Source organism: Melanotaenia boesemani, chromosome 3 (genome assembly GCF_017639745.1).
Source record: "Melanotaenia boesemani isolate fMelBoe1 chromosome 3, fMelBoe1.pri, whole genome shotgun sequence".
Classification (NCBI taxonomy): Eukaryota; Metazoa; Chordata; class Actinopteri; order Atheriniformes; family Melanotaeniidae; genus Melanotaenia; species Melanotaenia boesemani.
In genome coordinates this window covers 26,956,158-26,979,850 of record NC_055684.1, presented here as the reverse complement: position 1 = coordinate 26,979,850, position 23,693 = coordinate 26,956,158, and the positions used below count along the sequence as shown (strand labels likewise).

The 23,693-nt window shown below is 37.2% G+C and overlaps 2 protein-coding genes across 2 annotated transcripts; one reads left to right on the top strand and one right to left on the bottom strand.

Annotated features, from left to right (window-relative positions):
- The first annotated feature begins 8,515 nt into the window (after positions 1-8,515).
- oxtrl (oxytocin receptor like) lies at positions 8,516-16,269 on the top strand. Its single transcript, XM_041981569.1, has 3 exons — positions 8,516-8,611; positions 8,731-9,825; positions 15,008-16,269. Exons 2-3 carry the CDS (start codon positions 8,901-8,903, stop codon positions 15,268-15,270), a joined length of 1,188 nt encoding a protein of 395 aa, XP_041837503.1. The 5' UTR covers positions 8,516-8,611; positions 8,731-8,900; the 3' UTR covers positions 15,271-16,269.
- Positions 16,270-16,648: 379 nt separating this feature from the next.
- zgc:172270 (uncharacterized protein LOC100136849 homolog) lies at positions 16,649-20,402 on the bottom strand. The gene is made up of 3 exons (XM_041980981.1): positions 20,085-20,402; positions 19,709-19,896; positions 16,649-17,890 (listed from the first exon to the last, which is right to left on the bottom strand). Exons 1-3 carry the CDS (start codon positions 20,310-20,312, stop codon positions 17,740-17,742), a joined length of 567 nt encoding a protein of 188 aa, XP_041836915.1. The 5' UTR covers positions 20,313-20,402; the 3' UTR covers positions 16,649-17,739.
- Between the last annotated feature and the right edge of the window lie 3,291 nt (positions 20,403-23,693).

Sequence of the window (23,693 nt, the reverse complement as noted above, 5' to 3'; positions counted from 1 at the left end):
CTTTGCTTCCACAAGAAGTGGATTCTGCTCTGTTCGCTTTTGCAGATGACTTTTGGTGTTGCACTTTCAATTTAGTCTAATGTCCAGCTGAATTCCCAGGTTTTTGTAGAGCTCCATCACTTCCACATCTTTTCTAGGATGGCAATAGTGCTTTGTTTATTCCATCCATCCATGTTCTATACTACTTATTTTAATTAAGCTAGCACAGAAAGGCCACCAACCACTCACACTCACACCTATAGGGAGAATTTAGACCAGTTAACTCAACAAGAATGTTTGGATGGTAACCAGAGTACCCGAAGAGAACCCACTCATACACGGGAAGAACATGCAAACTCTGCACAGAAAGTTTAAAAAATTTTTCACTGAGCAAAGGACCAAATCCAAGTTCACATTGTACACAAAAGCCAAATTATAGCACGGTTTAGTGGGCTTTCCTTTTTTTATGTTTTGTATTTTAGCAACGTAATAATGTGTCATCATTAACAAATTTCTTTTGTCCACATTTTTCAGATTGTATTTATTTATTCATTTGTTTTTCTTTTTCTTTTTTGTTTGTTTGCTTGTTTTTTATTGAGGTACAGCTTTGATTAATACCCAACATTTTTTAAACAAAATTTTGAACTGGTTTCCCCAGTTTCCCGTAAGCTCAGCTAACTGTTGTCTGCCTCCAAAAGCAAATCATCTTACTCAGAACCACCAACTGCTTTTCTTTTCTACTTTATCAGAGGTAGTCAGCATTTTATTTTAGTGCTTTATACACAATATCTATTAATTTCACTGTTGTAAAATCAGATACGATTGAGACCAAGTGTGCCAGTGAGAAATGTAATAAATAACTCATAACAAAAAGACATGTTCACTTAAACTTTATTCAGTTTTGTGTGGAGATTTATCATATTACAGGTTTATTCTTGCTGTTCTTGTATTCTCTGCTCAAGGCCATGTTTCTTACACAGTGGAGCCAAGTCCCACATGGGTTGTGTAATAAGACATTACCACATTACATGGAGGAGGCTACAGGATTTTTCCCAGCATGCCTTATTGCACCTTCAAAACATCTTCACCTGGCTCTACCCCATCTGGTTTAACTTAATGAGCGTGAAAAATATTTATTTTGACTTCATAACTTATAAAATCAAACAAAGTCTTCTTCACGCTATTATGAAATAGTTATAATTTTCCTTTTTTTTCTCTTATTTTATTGCTGCCATCTGCTCTCAGTGCATGTTGTTGTTCAATGCCCTTCCTAAGTCAACTGCAATAAACACTAAATATGTCTGATAGTGAACTTAAAGAATTGTCACCTTAAACTGCAGCTTTGTTTGACTGTCCAGTCTGCAGCTGTTTTTATTTAACCACACTTGTCTCAAAGTACTATTTTTGTCAGATACAATCTTGTCAAAGAATACCTGAAAAGTCACACAGTTCTTCTAATTTAGACTCTCCACAGCTCTAGATTTAAAAATGAATCAATAAAGATGTGGTTGGAAGTTGAAGCGGAGACTTTCAACTATGAGTCAGAGGGTTTAATAAAAATATTGCATTAAGTATTTTTTCTCCTTTTTCTTTTGCAGCCAATTCTTAATGTCTGGCCCATCTTACTGGTGACAATTTATAACCTTGTCATGACATTATTCAGGGGTTGTAAAGTCTTATTCAAAGTCCAGTTAAGTAGGAATTTACAAATGAACTAAATCGCTTAGAGTAAAGGTAAACATAAGAGGAAACTTTAACTTGAAATTATTAAACCAGCTGATCTTTTAAATGATACAGAATCATGATTTCATTCAGAAAGTGGTTTTTCTAAAAGGTGCATCATCAAAGCAGTGTCCATTCAGACTTCCTGCTTGAATGCATGTTGTCTATCTTCCTCTAATCTACCTCAGCTGCAGATGTTACAGATGCTTTGAGTTGCATGTGATCCTCAAAGAACACAGCCAGGGGTTACTGTACAGTATTTTATACTTCTGTTGTACGTTTTCTCTAAGGGCAAAACTTTATCCCTGTTACTGCAAATTATGTCCACATGCTGGAAAAGCTGTTGCTCTACAATAAAGTCATTATCTTTTCACTCTACCAAAATGGGGTAAGGTTGTAAACTTTGAAAGAATAAATGGAAAACTAACTTTTCATTGTACTTGCAGGATGATTTTGTTAGTTTTGTGAGACTTCTCTTTGCTCTGTGAGACTAAAATGTTAACAGCTTTTTGTTGAAGTCAGACGAAGGTCTTTTCTTTTGATCTTACAGTCCCTATAGACCCAAACAAAGGCTGGAAGGGGAAACTATTCGATACCAGTTGCAGTAACCACAACATGCTTTTTACAAACTGTCTACAATTGAGAGAATGCAGAATGTAGCAAGGACTTCCATGGGCATATAGTCATTTGGCAAAGTGAATCCACACTGATAAAATTTGTTTCAAAAGAAAAAAAATTATTGTACTATTTTTTTCCCTTCCTAATATGTCCACATGAGATATTTAAACAATCTATAGCATGGCAAGATTCCATCTCCTGTATGGTGCATAGGTCAATTTTGGAGAAGAGGAGTCGTTAGTTATTAAGGATGATCCATTCTATAATATTATTATCATTGTTTGTCGTAAAAACTAACCAAAAACCTCCTCAAGATTTATTAAAACAATCTGGACTATTTGTTTGTGCTGTATGAGTGCAGAGTTTGAATACTCAAAATCAGGAAGCTATTTCAAGGTCATTTTTTCACTGCATGAACTATCATGGAAAAAGAAGCTTTGTGAGCATGTGGCTGTAGTTATAGTTAGATACCTTCAGACTGAAACCTTGGCCTCTAATCTTAAAGGCGTACGTCAATTTAATATTTCATGCGTTATCTGTGAAGAAGAGGCATCAGAGTGTGCATAATAATACTTAGACATGCAACACTGCTGTACTCATATAACCGAAAGAAGATTGCCTTTTAGAAACGGTATTTATTTTAGTTGGCAGTGCTCGCATCAACCTTGTATTAGTCACGGTAACATGATTTAGTTTTGCATGGGGTTTCTGACCCCTTCCACCAACACACACATGCTTCAGGTTAGAAACAAGGGAGTGACTTCTGAGTGCGCAGAATCCACAGGACAGCTGTACCAACACACTGGCTGTTATCCCGTAAAGCTCTGACCCTCGTGTTAAGGTACTCCCACAGCACAGGTACTCCACACTTATATCATCACGTCAAACAACTGTCTCCAACATAAACTAATGAACTGATGTTGCATTTATGTGCATGTGCGCTCAAAGAAAGGTTCAAACAGAGTGTTTGTGTGGTCAGGATTGTAGCACTGAATTCTCTTCTTTTTACATGATGGTGCTCAAACTAAAGAAAATTCTCATCAGTTTCAAGTCAAGTTATTTAATGAGAATCAAGATGCTTTTCCCTCATACAGTGTAATTCAATGCAGCATCTGTCTTCGTAGTATAATGTAGATGTATATCCTTCAACTGATGGAAATACAGAGAGATAACCATGAACATGTGGCAAAATAAAATCATAGTTTGCACTTTGGAAGCCAATGTTGTGAGACTGAAATATAAAAGGAATGTGAAGTTTTCAGTTGAAACCAGATAAATATGTCTAGACTACAAATATTTAGATGGCTCCACATTTTCTTGTTCATCTGGATCAGCACTACAGTGCATTCAATTTTAAATTAAACTATAGACATGACACTTGTTGTAGCAGTCATCTCTTAACTTTGATTTTAGGTGTTTTATAAAAATAAGAGGAACTGCATGTGAGGTATATTTCTAACTAATTTTAGTTAGAAATGCCCAAACTACCTCAATGCCCAAAGCTCGAGAGTGTGTTTGTTTAGCAGTGATTGGCAGCTGAGAGTTGTGGTTTAAGGTTGGGGTAAAATTGTTTGTCAACATAAAGTTTAAAAAGTTGACCAGAGAACCAGAAAATAAGTGGGGGGGGGGGGGGGGGGGGGGGGGGGGGGCCCATCTGTCAGACATGCTTCTTGGACACTGTGGCATTTATTGATGATATTGCTGTTGACTGAAACAGCAGAACAAATATGCAGAACTATTTCACATTCAGATTAATTCCAAGTCCTTGTTTCACATGTTATTATTAAGCAGGACAACTATTACATGTGAACATATAAACTTTTGAGGGAGAAGAGAAAAAAAAATCTGCTCAACTGACTGAGTCAGTCAGCAGAAGTCCAACTGATTTAAGTTTATACTTTCTGAAGGATGAACTAGACATCTTACAATAAACAAAAATTGAAACTGGCTCCAGTGCAAGCCTCAGAGAACATCATCAGGAAAGATCCAAAACATCTGCTGATGTCTCGATTTGAAGGCTCTACTGAGTTTTCTGCCTGCAAAGAGTTTGGCATAGTACCTGATTTCTTTTTCAGGCAGTAAACTGTCCGCACTATGTTAAAGGGATGTATTTTATGCTGTTGTCTCAGCATTAAAACAAATGTGGTCAGATTTAAGCTGAGAGGAAGCACATGTCCTAAAGATAAAAATTGGTGTCTGTCCACACATTTTTGGAGACTGTCTTCTTATTCTTAAATTTACCCAGGACTAGACTTGGGCTTTACAGGATTGAATTATGGGGTGTTTTTATGGGTTTGAACAAAGAACAGAAATAACCAATTAAGTTGGAGGACTAGTACATATTTGCTTGATAATGTCTCATGCAAGTATTTCTTTACATGTTTTTTGTATATCTATTTTAATTGTTTTCTGTTCTAATTGATATTTGGCTTTTTCACAGAGGACAGTTATGTACTTGTATTTATTGGGATAATTTGGAATAAGTCAAAGATGTTATGATGCTGACCAAATCATGAGTTACAAAGACTGATGCATGTTGTCTTCTCTAAAAGCACATGATGCTACTAAAGTTTGATGCAAAATACCCAGTGTAATAATTTGCATATCATAGTGACTAATTAGTCCTCTCCAGGTCTGGAATGAGGTCCTGCCCCAAGTGGAGGAGTTCAAGTATCTAAGGGTTTTGTTTACGAGGGAGGAAAGGATGGATGCCGTGAAGTGGACTCTGCATCGGTCTGTCGTGGTGAAGAAGATGCTGAGCCTCCTTTGATTCCACGTTCCTACCCTCACTTATGGTCACTAACTGTGGGTAGTGACCAAAATAACAAGATCATGAATACAAGCAGCCGAAATGAGTTTCCTCCTCAGGGTGGCTGAGCTCTACCTTAGAAATAGGGTGAGAAGCTCAGTCGTCCTCCGCATCAAGAGGAGCTAGATAAAAGGCTCAGGCATCTGGTCAGAATGCCTCCTGGATGCCTCCATGGTGAGGTGTTCTGGGCACGTCCCATCAAAAGGAGACCCCAACTGAGACCCAGGACATGCTGGAGGGACTACATCTCTCGGCTAGCCTGGGAACGCTTCAAGATCTCCCCAGATGAGCTGGCAAATGTGGCTGGGGAGAGAGAAGTTTAGGCTTCCCTGCTTAGGCAACTGCTCCCGTGACCCAACCCCGGATAAGTGGTAACAAATTGATGGATGGATGGATGGATGGATGGATGGATGTGCACTATGAGCTGATCTTGGTAGACCTTCAAAAAGTAAATTTTTGTGGCTCTGTCACAACAAATGTGTCTAATAATGGTTGGATATATATCAGCATTTATCTGCATTTGCTGAATTAAACACAAATTGTCCCTGGCTGGACAATGTCTCTAATCAATAATAAATGCTGATGTAAGAGGAGCCACAAGCTGAGAAAGACTTTTTATCAGCCAAGGATTTCTTAGGTGATACTAACAAAATACTTAATCTAAAAACTACTAGTAAAGTGTCAAAGTGAGTCTCCATGTATTACCAGATGTCATAGATGTTGTCACTTCATAACCCTTTCCTCAAAATAGTGTTAATAACCATTTTAGAACAGTACTTCTTTTAAGTGCCTTTCAAGTTTTCTAATGTTTTTACAAAATACCCACTGCAGCACACAGTGCTACTGTATGATGGAGGTTGTCTAGCTGTTAGTACGGAAAGTCCTTAGAGGGTTCAGTACCTCTCATGGGAGACGTTGTTTGCAGTAATGCAAGGTCTGACACCTAATGCAGCATTATGTAGTAAGCATTTTAGCCGTGATGATGTTTTGAGATTTTTTGGGGTGAATAGTGAGAACAGCCTTTTGGTCAACACACTCAGAGCAGGCCTGGAGCATACACAAACTAAGTGGCTGCTTGGGACGATTAGGTCATGAAATGACCAGTAAAATAATGATTTCTTACAGTTTTAGGCAGCTCCTTTTTTCTGTTTTATGCTCTGACACATCCTTAGAATGGAGATAGAGTACTATAGAGGGAATTTTATGGTAGCCACCTGCCCTCTAATAAGTAGATTGCACACAATTTCTACACAGCAGAAAGGACATGCATTTATATTTTATCTTTACAGCTTAGGTTTTGTTGGGCTTGTTGCTTTACTAGTTTTATTGGTGAGTCGATGTGCAGATCCATGTTTTGTGTTTTAATATTGCATGTATTACTTATTCTTTGGTCATGATTCAAACACTGAAGATCGTATAACATTTTAAAGGCTTTCTAGTGGTGTATTAATGTAAAAAAAAAAAAAAAAAAGTTGCTTATTTAGAACATCCACAACTCACATGAGAGGTCACACAGTTCACAGCCTTTTTACTGATTCGGGAGAAAAAAAAATACCATCAGATGCCAACCACCTGGCATTTATCTCAGAATGAAGCCAACACATCAAAAATCCCCTTTTAGCCTTCTTTTTATTGAAAAATGAGCTTTGTGTGGCTGCATCACACCATGGAGATATTGCATACTACATTATAGATGAGGGTATTACTTGCCCTTCGTTCTGCACTTTCTGCATTTCACTGAAGGAATTCCTTTGATCTCTGGATCACTAAACGATGATGTTCTTTAAACCGGAGGTCTAAATAAAGGTCTACTAAGAAGGATCATAATTCCACAGATTTACTTACCTCTGTGATCGTTTTAATTTAGGCTGTCACAATGAATTTAGTCAGGTACTCAAATATTTTGACCAGGGGATAATTATTAAACATTCATTCATGCATTCATTATTTTTTATACCACTTTATCTAATTAACGGGTCACAGATTATTGGGCATGTAAGTATTTAATTCAGGTATTTTTACATTTTTTTTGTATTTTTCATTCATTAAATTGATTCTGCTGATCAATGATCGTGAAGCAAAGCTGTAACTACAATCTACCATATTGTTTTAGGATTGTGTTTATTGATTGATAATATATCCAAATATAACCCTGAAATGGAAGACCAGTGCAGATCCCTTTCAAACTTTTCAAGTAAATTTGCCAATAAACTTCTTGGTCATTCAAAGGGGACTTTAAGATACTGAGAATTTACTCATGCTGGATCTAGGATAAAAAAAAAAAGCTGGATTCAGCTGAAACTGGAACGGCTTCTTTTTGAAACTTCTGTTTGTGGTAAAACTGTTTGAATGCTTCACATCACTGCTGTAGGTCACATTTTTGCCAATGAAAAGCAAACATATATTGACTCTTTAGAGGGGAAAAAAGAGACCCATTTACCTGCCAGTTTGTCTAAGCAGATTATATCTGGGACATATACTATAACAGTTGAGGCTGGCAGCTGAACAAATGATTGACAATAGAACACCTGCAAGTGTTCAGCTGAGCATGAAAATAGCAGATGTTTCCACATTGTACTCCACATGTGACTTTAACATTTTCTTGTTGTGACCTCTTTGTGGGTCAGGAAAGTAAGACATTTCTAGGTTCAGTTACTTTAGTTTAGTCCTCAAAGAACATTTATATAATTGGGAGACATATTTGTAACCTGCATGTCAGCTCCACAAACACAAGACAACAAATTCTTCTTTCTGCTGAAACTGTGCAAAGGAAATGAACAAACTAATAACTAATCTACATAGCAGTTTTATATCAACCAAGGTTTATTGAAGATAAAGAAAACGTTATCCTTAGTTGAATTAAAAACAACATTTTACATAAATATCTGCAAACTTTTTTTGTGTTTGAGCCACTAGATTTATTGAGTCAATGCCTTAGCACACTTTTTCTTTTTTTACCTCTAAATGTAAACATCCATGACAGAGCACTTAAATTACTTTTAACTTACAGAAAATACAGATTTCATTACATTAAAAACAAGCATGATCCAGTGCCACACAACATCTTCATGTGGTGGTCTTTAAAAAAAAGAAAGAAAAGAAAAGAAAAAAGTGAACTCTACAAATCAAAGTGGGATTTTTAAACCAAACAAAGAATTATTTTAAAAATTATAGCTGCTAAAAGCCCTGACCCAGATCATACAAGACAAACGCCACAAAGATAATTACAAATAAATTACAGCCTAAGTAAAAATCTTTCAATCACATAAAATAAGAAGTGCATAAGGAAGAGAGAGACAGAAGGAACTGCAATGTGCGGTCTGTTCATAGTCCAACCCGCAGTTTTCTTCCAGAGAAAATAACATGAGGGGAGGGCAATACAGACACTAGAAGGATGCAGAGATTCAGCAGCCCAGACATCCAACTGGACGCAGCGGGTGCTCCTTGAACCTGAAAACAGTCACATAGAAGATCGTTCAAAAGGTGAGTTTTTTACATTTTTATTTATTTATTTATTTTTTTTTCTATGGGTTCATTCAAATTAATTATTTCGATCATATAGTTCAGAGTTTTAAATAACATATTGTTTTGTTTTTCTGCAGACGAAACATCAGGTTTTGGATTATTTAACTGTAAGACAATATAAATCAAACTTTAACGGAATAAACTGGTGGTACCTGAATTTAGCAGGGCACTAAGTTACCTTGGAAGGCAGCGGTCCTGGGCGTGTGATGAGACCACTGGCTGCGCAAAAGTAGTGCTTTTACGCACGATGGAGGACCTTTTGCACGAGCTGGACATTTGGTCTCAGAATGTTTCGTGGAGCAACTCAAGTCGTGGAAACGAAAGTTATTCAGGAAACGTCACAGTGAACCCTTTAAAACGAAATGAAGAAGTGGCCAAAGTAGAAGTTACAGTCCTGGTCCTGGTCCTGCTACTTGCTCTAACGGGCAACCTTTGCGTCCTGTGGGCGATCCACACCACCAAACACAGCCAGTCTCGGATGTATTACTTTATGAAACACCTGAGTATCGCGGACCTTGTTGTTGCAATCTTTCAGGTCTTACCGCAGCTCATTTGGGATATCACCTTTCGCTTCTATGGACCCGATTTTCTGTGCCGGCTGGTGAAATACCTCCAGGTGGTGGGAATGTTTGCGTCTACATACATGCTTGTCCTGATGTCTATAGATAGGTGTTTAGCAATCTGTCAACCACTTCGCTCCATGCGCAAAGGAAGGGATCGCTGCTGTGTGGTTGCGTCTTGGATGCTTAGTCTGTTATTCAGCGCCCCACAAGCCCACATTTTTTCTCTGAAGGAGGTCGGGAACGGTGTGTATGACTGCTGGGGTGACTTCGTGCAGCCGTGGGGTGCTAAAGCATACATCACATGGATGAGTCTCAGCATTTACATTCTTCCAGTGGCTATATTAAGTATCTGCTATGGTTTGATATGTTTTAAAATATGGCAGAATATCAACACAAAAACCAAAAAGGGGCACTTTTTGGCTCCCACTCCGAGGCCGTCCAAAGGCGCTCACCCACTCTCGCGTGTGAGCAGCGTTAGGCTCATTTCAAAAGCCAAAATCCGCACAGTGAAAATGACATTTGTAGTTGTCCTTGCTTACATTGTGTGCTGGACTCCCTTTTTCTTTGTCCAGATGTGGTCTGCGTGGGATCCCGCTGCACCAAGAGAAGGTAAATGTACATTTTATAATTAATTACTGTAACCAATTTTGCACAAGATTTGCTTTTTAATCATAACTGCAAAGAAAAGAAACGAAAAGAAAAGAAAAGAAAAGAAAAGTGTTTTACGCCATGTTTTATGTACTATATTATTATATTACTATATATATAAAAGTGTTATACAGTCTTATACAGAAAAATCTTATACAGAAAAAGGTAACGCGTCAAAGGGTCGTTTCTGTCCAGAAATGATAGATTATAGTGGTAAAATATCGAGCTCACAAACCCTTGACGTTTTACAACAATATTTCAAGTGCCTCATACTTGCAATGATCATTCATACAAGTCACAAAATATGTCTTGGAATAAATGAGCAATTCCCTTTTCTGGCAGGGCAACACAATGATGTTAAATCCAGATTTCCCCAGAGTAAATTCATATGAATGGGAGTATCTCTGGTTATCAGTTTGAACAAAGTCCTGGGAGCCACTGGGAATGTAAATGTACCATCACATCAAAGAGTCTTTTCGCTCTCTGTTCCCAGTGGTAGTTTATATAAAGTTCATGTAACAATTTTTTCAGATTTTCTTCTCTCATTTCTGGTCAGTTTGTTCTCAAAGGACACAGAATCAGTATTTGTGCTCCACAACCTTAAAATCTGTGTTGTTTTGAAACACAGTCAAAGAGTTCAGACTCAAGTTACTTGAGTTTAAGGCACTGCTATTTCAGTCATTAAGTTTTGCACAAAATTAAGGAAATAAACATTGAATGTCTTGTAACCTTGAACATAGGTTCTAATTGATCTTCTTACCATTTCACAGCATAAGCATGTATGAATATTCTCAAATGGCCATTATTAACATGTCTTTAAACATGTTTCTAATGGAATATTACCCTGCATTAAGAAACCCCCTATATATCCAAAATGTTTATATTTAATGCATTTAAAGTTTGTAGAAGTAATCTTTTGCAAGGGCAGATTAAAGTTTTTTTTCTGTGATTAAATAAGCAGTTCACTTCAGACAATCAATTTTAACAATTTCCAGCTTTATGTCATCCTGCTGAAGATGTTCAACTCAAATCTGCTTTTTTGACACTGAGTGACCCAGTTTACTCTAAATTTCTCCCCAAATTGTCCGATTTCATGATTTCTTTTATAAATGGAGTGCAATCCAAAGGCAGCAAAACCTCCATGATGTTCCATTATGTCTCATTGTTTGCTATGGTGTGTGATATGGTGCAGTACATGGTCACATTATGGACTGCATTTTGCAGCCCAACTCCATGTAAATGTGTAATGCAGTGTGTAATTATGGAAAAAAATGCATGTAGCCAAATCAAGCGAGTCAAAAACTAAAGGATACTGTGCAACTCAGCTGACTAATGACATGTTAGTGAAAATCCGAGACAAAAGATCTTTTCCCAGGATTAAAATGTAAGATTACAATGTATTATTAATATAATATTGTTATAGAAATACTAACTGGCGTAAGGTAAAACAGCAATGGCTAAAGCATCTCACATTAGCAGACCAATGTAGACGCCCCAGATAAAAGATGACGGCCCAGTCTCCTTTTAATTAGCTTCAAGTAGTTCAGTGGACAGTCAGGCTTTTTGGAAGAGGTATAAAATAGAATGTGCCAAAACTTAGTAACGTCAAACATAACCAGAATTTACCGAAGTCTAGCACCTATACCAGTCACTGTCATAAAATGTTTCAAAGACAACAAATGAGACAACAGACTACAGGTTGCAAGAACTGTTGGGTAAAAACTGGCCACAGCCACAACACAACAAAAGACCACAGACCACTTAGAAAGAGGAGATGGAGCCTACCTGGACATATAGAATCTCAGGAGGGGCACTTCACTTTTGGCTACATACGATATGGTCTTTGCTCTTAACTGTTATGAAACTTGACATTTGAATTGTTTTAAATGATGAAAAATTACTGTTCTGATGTCCCCGTTCTAAGTAGCTCTTAGTAGCTAATTCATCGGGAAACTATCTGAATGTCCACATTTAGAGCACTTTATTACAAAGCACTGCAAAGACCAGATTAAATGGTTCATTAAAAGTGGGGCACACTTAGCATTTTACTACTTAAATATGACTACTCATATATTTCTAAATGACAAATGGCTTCAGGGACTGAATGAAATGGGACACTTAATACTGCATAGTCTTAATGTGAGACAATCTGTTACATTATTGTACATGTACCTGTGTTATAACACTTTGCCTTCAGGATTTAGAGGAGATTTTATGAAGGACAGACCTACCAAATGAGCTTAAATAAATCATCAGGTGTAAAGTTCGAATTACCTTGTTTTATGCTATTTCTCATAACTCTCTTTAAAAGTAAGCTTCTTTATAAATCTGGGAATGAAAGTAAGAAAATCAGATTTGGCTCAATCTCTTTAAATATTTTCCAACCTAGTGCAATTTCTTAGTAATGCTATCCAGCTAATGAATTAGTTGACTCTATGTAGGCGAGTGTTCAGTGGCTCAAGTCATTCATTCACTGTGTGAACACCAAAAAGTCTCACTTCAGTAATATCATGACACTAAAACCTAATAGGGAAAAGAAATCCAATGTCTCTTGTAAAGTTTGTTTTAGCTTTTTAAATCCAATAAATAATCCGATATCTAATAAAATTTCATGAAAGCAGTGCTTGTTCTTTAAATAAGTGACTGTAATTTCATTACAATTCTAATTAAATAAACACCACTTTTCCATTTTCCTAACTAATGCTCAAAAAAACATACATCATGAAATGATGGTAAATCAGCCAAAATAAATGTTTTTCTTTTGTTTCTGGCATCACAGAAATCAGATTAAGGAAGAGAAGGTTTGTACGCTCTCATTTTGTAGTATTAAGAGTACTGTGTTCCCTAAGGGCATGACTTGTCACTGCTAATAAGCTTACAACTCTTGACAGGCTGTTTGGCAAATGTGTTAAACAAACACCTTTTCATAGCTTTGGTCATTTGGTATACACTGCAGAAAACAGTTCTCAGAATAAACTGTGTGGAGTCAGATTCAGACAGGAAGGGAGCAGCTTAGCACTTGACAAGGGGAGATGACAACAAGCACTAAATTTCCTTCACCTCATTAAGGACTGAGTGAAAAAACCTGGAAGTTTCCTACATTCCACTGTTGCTCCCTCAACATGGTAGGAGCTAAAGATTGGAAATGTAATCAGCTTAGTGAATAAGAAAATAAGGCACGTTTCTCCACCGAGGACAGTCTTTTAACAAACCATTTGTCATCTTTGTGTCAGCTTGAAGTTCTATCTGTGAAGCATCCATTAGCCTCTCGTACTTTTCAGTCAGTCTCAAATGTTTTGTGACTTGCCTGGTATTAACAAGTCAGCTAATACATTTTTTAATGATACATCACTTCAGAGACTGAATGAAATGGGAAATTCAATATTGTATATTTTTAAACTGGTACTTTGCCACCTCTGGCATGTGTCTGTGTTATGACATCTTACCTTGAGCTTAAAAGTATTTAGATCTGTTGACACAATACACTGTGAGCCATGTCATGCTGACAGATTAGCAGTTTAGCAGCCTAGTGATAGCTTGTCAAGATATTCCTAATAAATCCAAAGTGTTGAATCAACCAACAGATTAACATCACCAGCTTGAAAGATCAAAACTTTGGACTTAAGCCTCGTGTTATTATTTATCACTTGCAGGAAAACATGGTTATTTTTAGGCTTTTCCGAGCTTTGACCATCTGTTCCTTCTCTAATTGTTTGTTTCTGTTGGGTCTGCAGTGGGCCTTAACCTGTTCCATCTATATTTCTTAAATTGGTAAGAAATCCAATGAGAAAATGAGCAATGTCAGTCTGAGCCAGTCTATTAACATTTATCTGTCATTTTCAAATCAATTAATTTGTCCTGAAGATGGAAAAGATCAACCTTCCTGCCACAGTGTTGCTAATTTATGAGAAAAAAGAGATGCGTCATCTCAACAGCTTTCAGCCACAGATATAAATAATCTCGATGTTTCCCAGCAAATGGTCTGGCAACATGCCCAAGTGAGTGCCTTATCAACAAGCAAACAAATCTCCCTTTGAATGTTATAGAAGAGATGGTAAAATGTGCTGTGCTGCTGGACTGTTATTTGAACAGCTTTAGCACCAATTAGAGAACTTCTTCGTTTTGGATCATATGTTGTTCATATGTTGTAGCTTCACATTATCTTGCTGTTTTCTTTTTACTCTTTGTGTACTCCTGTCAGTTTTGTTCCATACTTTTGTTCCACTCCTGTTTTCATTTAGCTGCTTACACAACACCTGCAGTCTTCTGGGTTTTCTGGGGTCTTTTTTAGTGAGTTTTTAGTTTGCGTTGTATCCTCTGTTGTTTGTGATCTTTGCCTGTTCCCAGTTTTTGCTCTTTGCCAAATCCCTGACTACCTTATTTTGCTTCCGCAGTTCTTGGACTTCTTTAGATTCTGTATTTTGGCTTGCCCATGTCAGCTAGTTTGCTTCATGGACTGTTTTATGATAAGGATCACCATCACATAAGTTATTGTGTTTTGTTTTGTTTTGTTCCCCCTTTTTCTTCACCATCAACACCAGGACACAAACCAGTTGTTTGTGAGTTCTATGTGTGAGACAACTGTTTATGCCTTTCCTGCTTTCTTCTTGTCGATTCTGACTGTTCAGTGAAGATAAGATAAAACTGCCTGATTAGAGCTAGAAAAGAATCATTGTTTAGTGCTGAATACTTTCGAAACCCCGTGTGTTCTGTACAAAATGAAGTGGGAGTTGTCACATATTTTAGCTTCCATTTATAACATTATGTTTAGCAAACATCACTTCAACAAGACAAACAGTTTATTTGTTGGGTATTCTATCCAGCAACAGACTGCATAGATTGTGTGTGTATTTGAACTACAACATACGTCTTGGCTCATGGCTGTCAGGAAACATCTAAGTGTATTATAGTGGATTACTAATGTATGTTTAGGACATCAGTTGATGTTTTAAGGCACACAAGATATTTATTAGCTACACAGATGATAATAGTTAGTAGGGCTAATTTACTGTTGGATATGTTTTTTCTTTTTTTTTTACACAATTTGTCTTATGTAAGAAAATTACAGAAATGAACTAGATAAGATGAATTCTTTTTTTATTTGCTCTCATTTTTAACCAACCTCTTCTCTGTGTCTGTACAGACATGGCCTTCATCATTGCCATGTTACTGGCTAGTCTCAACAGCTGCTGTAACCCCTGGATCTACATGTTCTTTGCTGGTCACCTGTTTCATGATTTGATGCAGTGCTTCTTTTGCTGCTGTAGACAGTATCTGACAGACTCTTCCTACAGCAGTGATCAACAGTGCAGGCACAAGAGTAGCTCCTCCACTTACGTCATCAAGAACGCCAGCAGTCAGAGGAGCCTCACACACACATCCAGCACAGGGGGGGCAGCTCACTAAGAAGCCAGCTGAGAGCCATCCAAACTTCCTGAATTATCCAGCAATCATGCAAGCCCCTGTTTCAGACATTTAATCATTTGCAGCAGAGCTGTGCAGGCCATTTTACAATGCTTGTTGTCAAATATTTTAAATTAAACCAAGCAGAAAATATAAAACCCTTATGTATGGTAAAAAGCCTTGTACTCAGTGATAACATGAACAAGACATGAACAAATGGAATGTAAATTGAAAGTTACAAGCCCAGTTTAAACTCTTACATTTAACACACAAGTTAAAAATATACTAATAACCCCCTGAATCATTGCTACTGTTTGGTCCTACAAGACAGACAGAAAACATCCTGTTCTGGCAAAAAAAAAAAAGAAAAAAAAAGTGTCCCTTAACAGCTCTGAACAAACAGACTCACTGGACTGGGATTATTGTATTCATGGTGGAGAAAATAATCATATATGTTGTATGCAGTAGTATGATTATATGTATATTTTGTGTAAGCAAAGTTGTGAAATAGGACAAAAGTATCTATATTAAAGATTTAGCATAAAATAACAATTTTCTTTGTTTAAAAATCTTAGTCTTTTCAAACCTGTTTGTATTATTCTGTTCTTTAGTCTTGTATCTTAATGTTTCAACAATTGTTCTTCTGATAAGATTCTATTAATATAACTCGGAGTTAATGTTAATGTCACCTGAGGTCTGGCTCCAGCTGTAGGAGTGCATTTTAAGCTACTGAGGCTAAAGATTGTATCTTATGGGACATAATAAACAGTGTTTTACTGCATGAAGTAAAATCAAATTAATTTTTATGCACCCTCCTCTGCTCCTTGTGTGTTCTGATATTTTCTTTTAACAGCTTTGACTCTCCTTTCTTTGACTGTTTATTTTGAATTTAACTTTCCACATGTTATAAATTGAATTGAAATACACCTAATACCATGATTATTTGTTCATTAGATAGGCATTAATACACCAAACTGAAAGAATAAGTTTGCATTCTTTTGTGAATCAGAGAAATGGAAGATGAGATCATTTTCCTCCACAAACACATTTTAATGATCAATCAATTCTATAATTTTAAGCACTATAGTATGTATGCAGTACATCTTGATTTGCAATAAGAACTTCTTTTAAATAAACCTTGTGAGGACACACAGTTACCCATAAGCAATAAGACAGGTATCAGCTACTCCAGTCCTCAAGGGTGTCCTGCAGGTATTGGGTGTTCCCCTGCAGCAACACATCTTTCCCAAATGACTGGGTCATTTACAGACGTTTGCAGAACTTGACAACAAGCTGTTGGAGATCCATTTTATTTTAATTAGGTGTGTTACTGTAGGGAAACATTCGATACCTTCAGGACACCGGCCCTCGAGGACCAGAGTTGGTGATTACTGCAATAGGATCTAAACAATATGTTGTATTAAACCTGTTCCCAGTCATGCATTTATGCAATAAATAATAAGGTTGATCAGCCTGCTGTGGATGTACCTTAGACATGGAATTGGCAGTGTACCAGCAGTAACACGTCTCAAGGATATGATATCAGTCTATGGGTGCCAGCAGGCAGCTGCCAGCAGCAGTTACATCACTGTCAAAAATGCAGAAGGCTGTGCTGGCATGTCACGTCAACTCTCTCTCTTTCTCTCTCTCACACACTACAGTCTTCACAGAAGACAATGACTGACTTTAATGTCCTGACAACTTACCTCAAGAGTAAACACAGCTTCTCAAATCCTCCACATACAGGTATATGATGCTTAAAATCTTGACCATGAAATGCAAAAACACGTACTGGAATTAAAAATGTTTTATTCATCTGTTTTAATTACAAAAAATCACTCCGTCAATTACTAAATAAAAAAAGGATAAATAAACAAAAAACCTTGAAACTTGTTTAATTATTACTCTTCGTTGTTTATGAAGTCTGTGATTCACACAAATAAGAAACAGGTTTAAGTGATATGGTAAACACATGACACCAAAAAAATGATAAATCCGTCACAGATGGGGTTTGCTGATAAAGCCATTTCTAATCTGGTAATTGAAGGTTTTATCAAACACATAAATTTGCTTTGAGGAACTCTACACTCTAAACAGCAGTTCACAAATATAATATCTTGTTGTAATGATTTCAAGTGTAAGCCCAATTGTCAGAGAGAGAAAATGTGATGTAGTTTTAACAAGAAGAGACATCGAGGTGATTTCACAATGAATGTCATATTAAAAAATTGTATCACAAAGTAAACACCTTAACATTTAAAGGATCAGCAGACACTGCTGCAGACACCTTGAGCAGGGTCATTTTAACAACAACAATAATAATAATAATAAAAGTGTTTTAAATTTTTAATGAAATATTACGGAATAAAAAAAAAATCAATGCCCTCTCAGGCTGGGTCCACTTGAGCAGAAGTGCTTTTTTTTCCACATCTTGAGCAAATCCAGCCTGGACCAGCTTCTCGGGTATGAGTGTCACTCTTTGGCCAGGTGGATACTGAAGCCTTCACAGCATTTCCCAGCACTTCTAAGAAGAGGAGCCACAACGACACTCAACGCAATGCTCCACAGACTCTGCAGCCAGCGGGTGCCAATAAGTGCACACTGGATACAGGGACCAATCATCCTGTCACAGGAAAAATAAATAAATAAATAAATTACAAAGCAAACCATCTCCATTTTATTTCGAAGTCATCTGTCCTCTGACACAGTGACAACAAGAAACTGAAAAGGATTATTGAACTTCAAACTGCTGCCAATGATAGGATGCTATCAGGGTGTCTGTGTGTTGATTACAGGTTGGTTTTAACTTCATGCCTTCATGCTTCTCCATCTTTTCATAATCAAGTTTTTTATGTCTAAATAGTTTGTATCCAGGCCCTTCTTACATCATGCTGTCATTTTTAAGCCTGCATCTTTCCTATTAAAACATGCAGACAGAAAACCTGACAGAGACTTTGCTATCTCAGCCTGTTCATGAAGGCCTAATGCAAAAAGGGATACTACATTTGAAAAGAAGTTACATCTAAATAGTTTATTTAATAAAACCATTCTAACTATTATTGTCTAAAGGAAGATTTAAAAAACAAACAAAAATAACAAACAAACAGACTATTTGCTGTTTTTCTTTTTTCAGTGCAGACACTAAGGGTCAATAACAAAGGACACTAAATGTAAAGTAATTATCAGAGAACAAATGAGGAGTAAATGAGAAACTTGTTATCCACAAGTTCATCAGTAACTCCCGTCCAAATTTTATTAACCTGCTAATGATTAGTTAATGGTTAGTCAATTAAAAAACAAATGAGAATTGTAGAATTGATTGATCATTAGTGAGTGCTTTCCTAATAAACCCTGACGGACTTTAGAAGACAATAATGAGTTAGTATAGAAAAGAACAGGAGGTCTTTGTTAATAAGTAGGCAATGATTAGAAAGTTAATTTCTGTCAATTAATCATAGAGGATACGCTTACATTAGTCTGTTTTTTTTTTTTTTTTTTACTAAGCAGTCCTTTGTCACTTCAAAAATGATCAAGTTCCTGTAAAGTGGTACCAGATAGTTACTGAGCCCTGAGTGAGAACCTTCTTATATATGAGTCTCCTTTATCTAAATACTGCAAAATCCTTAATATATCTAAATAGATAGTTAATCACTATAAAGTTAATCAATCAAAGTATCAATTACTGACCCTTAAAGAATAGATAATTTTATTGATTTATATGTTGCCCCTTGATTAAATCAACTCAATAACTAATATTAAGTATTACTTTTCACCTATGATGAGTGATGATGAAAGAAGGATTCAATACTCTGTAACCAGTGTAATGCACCTCTTTATTAGAGGAACATAAAAGGTTTTAGTAATTGTTGAACCAGTGAGGAAGTTCTTCTATCTAACTATCTATTATGTGAAACTACTTGCATTGATACACGTATGTAGGATAAGACAGCGAGTGTGCAAGACTGAATAAAGAAAAAGTCACTGTGGAATCTAGCCAAGGCTAAAAATGAGCTTTATAAATGTCCTGCATTTTAAAACGTTATGACTTTTTTCCCACTTTTTGAGAGGATAGGCCTTTACAAAATGTACTGTGCCATTTCTGAGGCAGTACAAAGAATGGACATTTATTAGAAACATATCTTCGACCAAGTGGATTTTTCAGCTACTTCGGCCACTAGAAGAATTTTCATAGTTATACTTCATCTGTACTAAAAACTATTGACAGTGTTTTGTGAATAGCAAACATTTTGTCACTGAATGTTGCTACAACTCCTGTGAATGTGTTTTATTCAGTAAAATGAGCACAATAAAAATTTCTTCACTTCAGTGTTAGTATTTTGGAGGCAAATACATTAAAAATTATGCCCAAATAAACCCAAATTTTCTGTTTGGTTACAACACATAAACAAGAGATGGAACATAGTGGAAGGCCTAAACCTACCAGATGTGGAAGCAGCTGAGGATGGCAAAGAAGAAACCAGCAATAATTGACATGGGAATGGCCAGTATTACTGTGATTATCCTGTAAATCCAAACTCTGGAGACCTCAAATAGAGCATTACTCCAGATCCACACTCTGTCCCCACTGCGAACCGACACAGGCTCAGCAATCACATCCTCAAATGTCACCTGGAGACATAGAGACAAAGTGCTGATGTTATCAGTAGATCCCAGTAGGCATGATGAGTTATATCCACTGGAGGGCAGTGTAGTAAGCCAAAGCAGCTACGTGGAGGGTTTTGTTTTTAGGTTGCATTACAAGTGGAAAATCATCCATAAAACAAAGTTTAATAGATTTTTGCATATGAATGCTGTACCTTGAGGCAGTCATTGATACCTCTGGTGTCTCTGGCATTAATCAGAGGTTTGGTATCACTGATTTCCACTAGTGTAGATGTGTGAATATTTTCTTCCTCTTCCATAGAAGGCTGGGCTTTCCACAGCGTCTGAGGTTCTTCCCCATCTTCAAATTCTTCTGGGTCACTGGAATCCCCCAAGTCAATCTCCACTTCCTCTGAATCTTCACCTTTCATCATGGTGTCCATTCAAACATGTGAAGAAAATGCTTTCCAAAAGGAGCAGAGTGGATGATTGTCACTTCACCAGCAGTCCAGACTGAGACCACTGACTGCACCCCTCCAGTTGGCTGAGCACTGAGGTTATATTGGGAATGTTACAGTGCCCTGGGTGGTATTTGCAGATGGTCTTTTAAGCGAAGATCATTTTCCTGTGCTGTGTGGCGGAAAGAAGGGCTAGGGGAGGATAAAAATACTGAAGTCATGGAGATGACTCTGTTTACACTGATACATTGCAGAGAGAATATAATCACAAAGATTAATACAATACATAGCAGTGTATAAAAACATAACAGCAGAACAAAAGTACCAATTTTAATCAAACTCTTTCAGATTCAAAGATTTAATTTATTTTCTCAAACTTATTTCTCCAACTAACTATCAGGGGAACTGGAAGGCAATACTACCCCCCTCTGGCAACTTGTAGAGATTACTATGCCTACAAGGTCTGCCAAGCAGGTATCAGTCTTGTACTTAAACCGTAAATTGAAAAATAAAAGTAGTCAAAATCATTTAAACTGCTTGAAGCAAGTCTTAATTTGTAGAACCAATAGTTATTACTGGGTCACGAAGGAATCAATAATAATAGCTACTCTTCCATGAGAAAATCCATGTGAATGCTTTTTAGCTGACATCCTATTAGCTCATTTTGATTGGAAAATAAACCTCCGACAGGCTATTTATAGCAAAGCATTCTGCACTGTACTATTTTGTATTGTACCGCACTGTACTGTACTGTACTGTACTGTACTGTATTGTATTGTACTGTATTGTATTGTATTGTATTGTATTGTACTGTACTGTACTGTACTGTACTGTACTGTACTGTATTGTATTGTATTGTACTGTATTGAACTGTATTGTACTTTGAACTGCTACCACACAACATTTCAGAAAGTAAACCCTTGTCAGCACATTGTCCAATACACAATTATTCAAAACTAACAAAAATGACCACATAATCTCATCTGAAATGATTAACTTGGAAAGAGCAATTATTGCATTTTTAAGCCTTCTGTGCCTTTGTACATCCAGCCAAAGTACCAAAGCTGAGAGTGGCCTGGTTATCATTATTTTTTTAATTGTCATTGCAAAATAATTTGATCATCTCATTAACTCAAGACTATGATTACCATTTTCTCATGTTAATTGTTGTATTGAAATTGCTATCTTGAGAAAGCAATTTTTTTTCTCTGGATCACAGGTGGGCTCAAAATTAGTGTTTATGATGTTACACCTAATTTAATCTATCAAAATAGTTTCCATGACAGCTGAGAGGACTCATGGCGTGTATAGGTGTAATTCTGCAAATGAGTGATTGGTAAAACTTAACTGTTATCTCTACATGCAGTTTCAGTCTGTGTCAGACTTGACAGAAGTAAAGTCGGATGCATTAATCAGTGATGGATGTTCCTCGATCAGATGTGCGCAGCTTGCAGCCAGTCCTGGATTTACTGTACTGGGGTAGTCCATTTCATTACAGCTTTGTACTGGGATACACCTGGAGACAGTTGTAGTGGTGGAAGATCAGAGGATGATAACTAAACTCTCATCCATGTTGTAGAACAACACCCTTCCGCATCCAACACCATCTCCCTCACAATGTCAGCAATGCATAGCTCCTTCAGGGACAGACTGCTTCAAATGTCAGAATAATTGCTGCCAAGAAGCAGTTGGAAACCAGCACACTGCTTCAAGACCACAAACACACTTAAAGCCAGTAAAATAAATTATTGTTCATATTGAATTAGGGAGCATTGTGTTGGCTAATGGGTTGGTGACATTATTCTTGTATATTTGTTGTTGTGCTTTTTTGTGTTTGTTTGTTTGTCTTTCTTTTTGGGATCTGTACATCTGGTACCATCTTTACAGTGGGCTAATGGGCAAGTCAGTGATTAAGGGAGTGAGGAAGAATGTGGATGAGTGAGTGGCTGAGTGAGTGAGTCAGCAAAAATGATTACTGGGTAAAAAGTTCATTAAAATTATTGATTAATTAGAGCAATAACAGGTAGGACTTAAAAAGCTTTTGTTTCGTTAAATGTGCTCCTTCTAAGTTTTGTTATTTTTTGTATTATTGTTTTCATACACTAGTTTTATTTGATTCATTTTATCTTTTGTTTTAAATGAATAAATAAATCACAGTAAGGAGTTTCCTGGATTGAGCCTGGGTTAGGGGGATTTTGTGGTAATTTGAGAGGTTTGAACCTGAATAGAGTTTTTATGTTATCTCTGTGTATGCATGTATTTATTCTAGGTACTCCAACTTCCTCCCACAGTCCACAGCCAGGCCTTTTTAGGTTAATTGGAATCTTTAAATTCCCAGGAGTGATTGTAATCATTGTTTTTCTCTCTGTGTTGCCTAATTAATCACTATTGTCTATATTCCTGCACGCAGCGAGAGCATCAGTGGATCACACATACAATTCACTCATGCTGCAACACTTGAGATTCCTCAGACCTACACAGCTGTCTGACGAGGTTTACAACCCTCCCTTCCCACTCAGACTTCTTCTTACTGTTTGTTAATGAGGCTATAGAAACACTGCTCCTCTCTTGCCTCCACTCTGGTCAAACTCTGTCCTCTGGTGTCAAAACCCGCTATACAAAATCATCCCAGTCCATGGCTCACCAAGGTTCTAAGGGATCACAGAGCTGGACTCAGGGCAGCAGAAAGAAATCAAATCAAAAGAGCACACTGACTTGTCTGAGTACCGGCACACGACATCTGTTCATGGTGTTTAACTCTCCACCACCTGTTCAGCCTCCCACTGTGCTGACTGCAGAAATGTTTGCTTCCTACTTCACTGAAAAGGTTGCTATCATCAGTAACCAATTCACTGAGCCTGACCAACTCAGCTTTACCAATTCAGCTACTGGTGCCTCACTCTGCTCTTTCCACTCTCTAAATGAGGACGAAGTCTCTAAACTTCCAGTCAAATCAAAACTCACGACCTGTCCTCTTGATCCTGTCCCTACCAACATCCTGCAGAGCATTCTACTTACAATCAACTCTGCAGTAACCCATATTATTGGTTTCTCTTTTAAATCCAGTGTCTTTCCCTCTGCCTTCAATCAAGCTCAGGTTACCCACTACTGAAGTAACCCATACTCAACCCAGCCCAGGTTGAAAACTACCCGCCAGTCTCACTGCTTCCATTCATGTCTAAACTACTAGAGGGGGCCGTCTTCAGTCAGGTCTTGCAGTTCTTCCATGACAACAACCTGTTAGATCCATATCAGTCTGGCTATAGGCAAGGCCACTCTACTGAAACTGCTCTCCTGTTAGTTACCGATTCCCTACGGCTTGCCAGATCTGCTGGTCAATCCTCTATCTTTATACTGCTGGACCTG

Bases quoted from the DNA above. Each gene is read 5' to 3' on its own strand.
- oxtrl (XM_041981569.1), top strand. From the start codon at position 8,901: ATGGAGGACCTTTTGCACGAGCTGGACATTTGGTCTCAGAATGTTTCG. The intron at 9,826-15,007 runs GTAAATGTACAT...GTGTCTGTACAG, and splicing joins TCCCGCTGCACCAAGAGAAG to ACATGGCCTTCATCATTGCC.
- zgc:172270 (XM_041980981.1), bottom strand. From the start codon at position 20,312: ATGGACACCATGATGAAAGGTGAAGATTCAGAGGAAGTGGAGATTGAC. The intron at 19,897-20,084 runs GTACAGCATTCA...CTATGTCTCCAG, and splicing joins GTATCAATGACTGCCTCAAG to GTGACATTTGAGGATGTGAT. The intron at 17,891-19,708 runs GTAGGTTTAGGC...TTCCTGTGACAG, and splicing joins CTCAGCTGCTTCCACATCTG to GATGATTGGTCCCTGTATCC.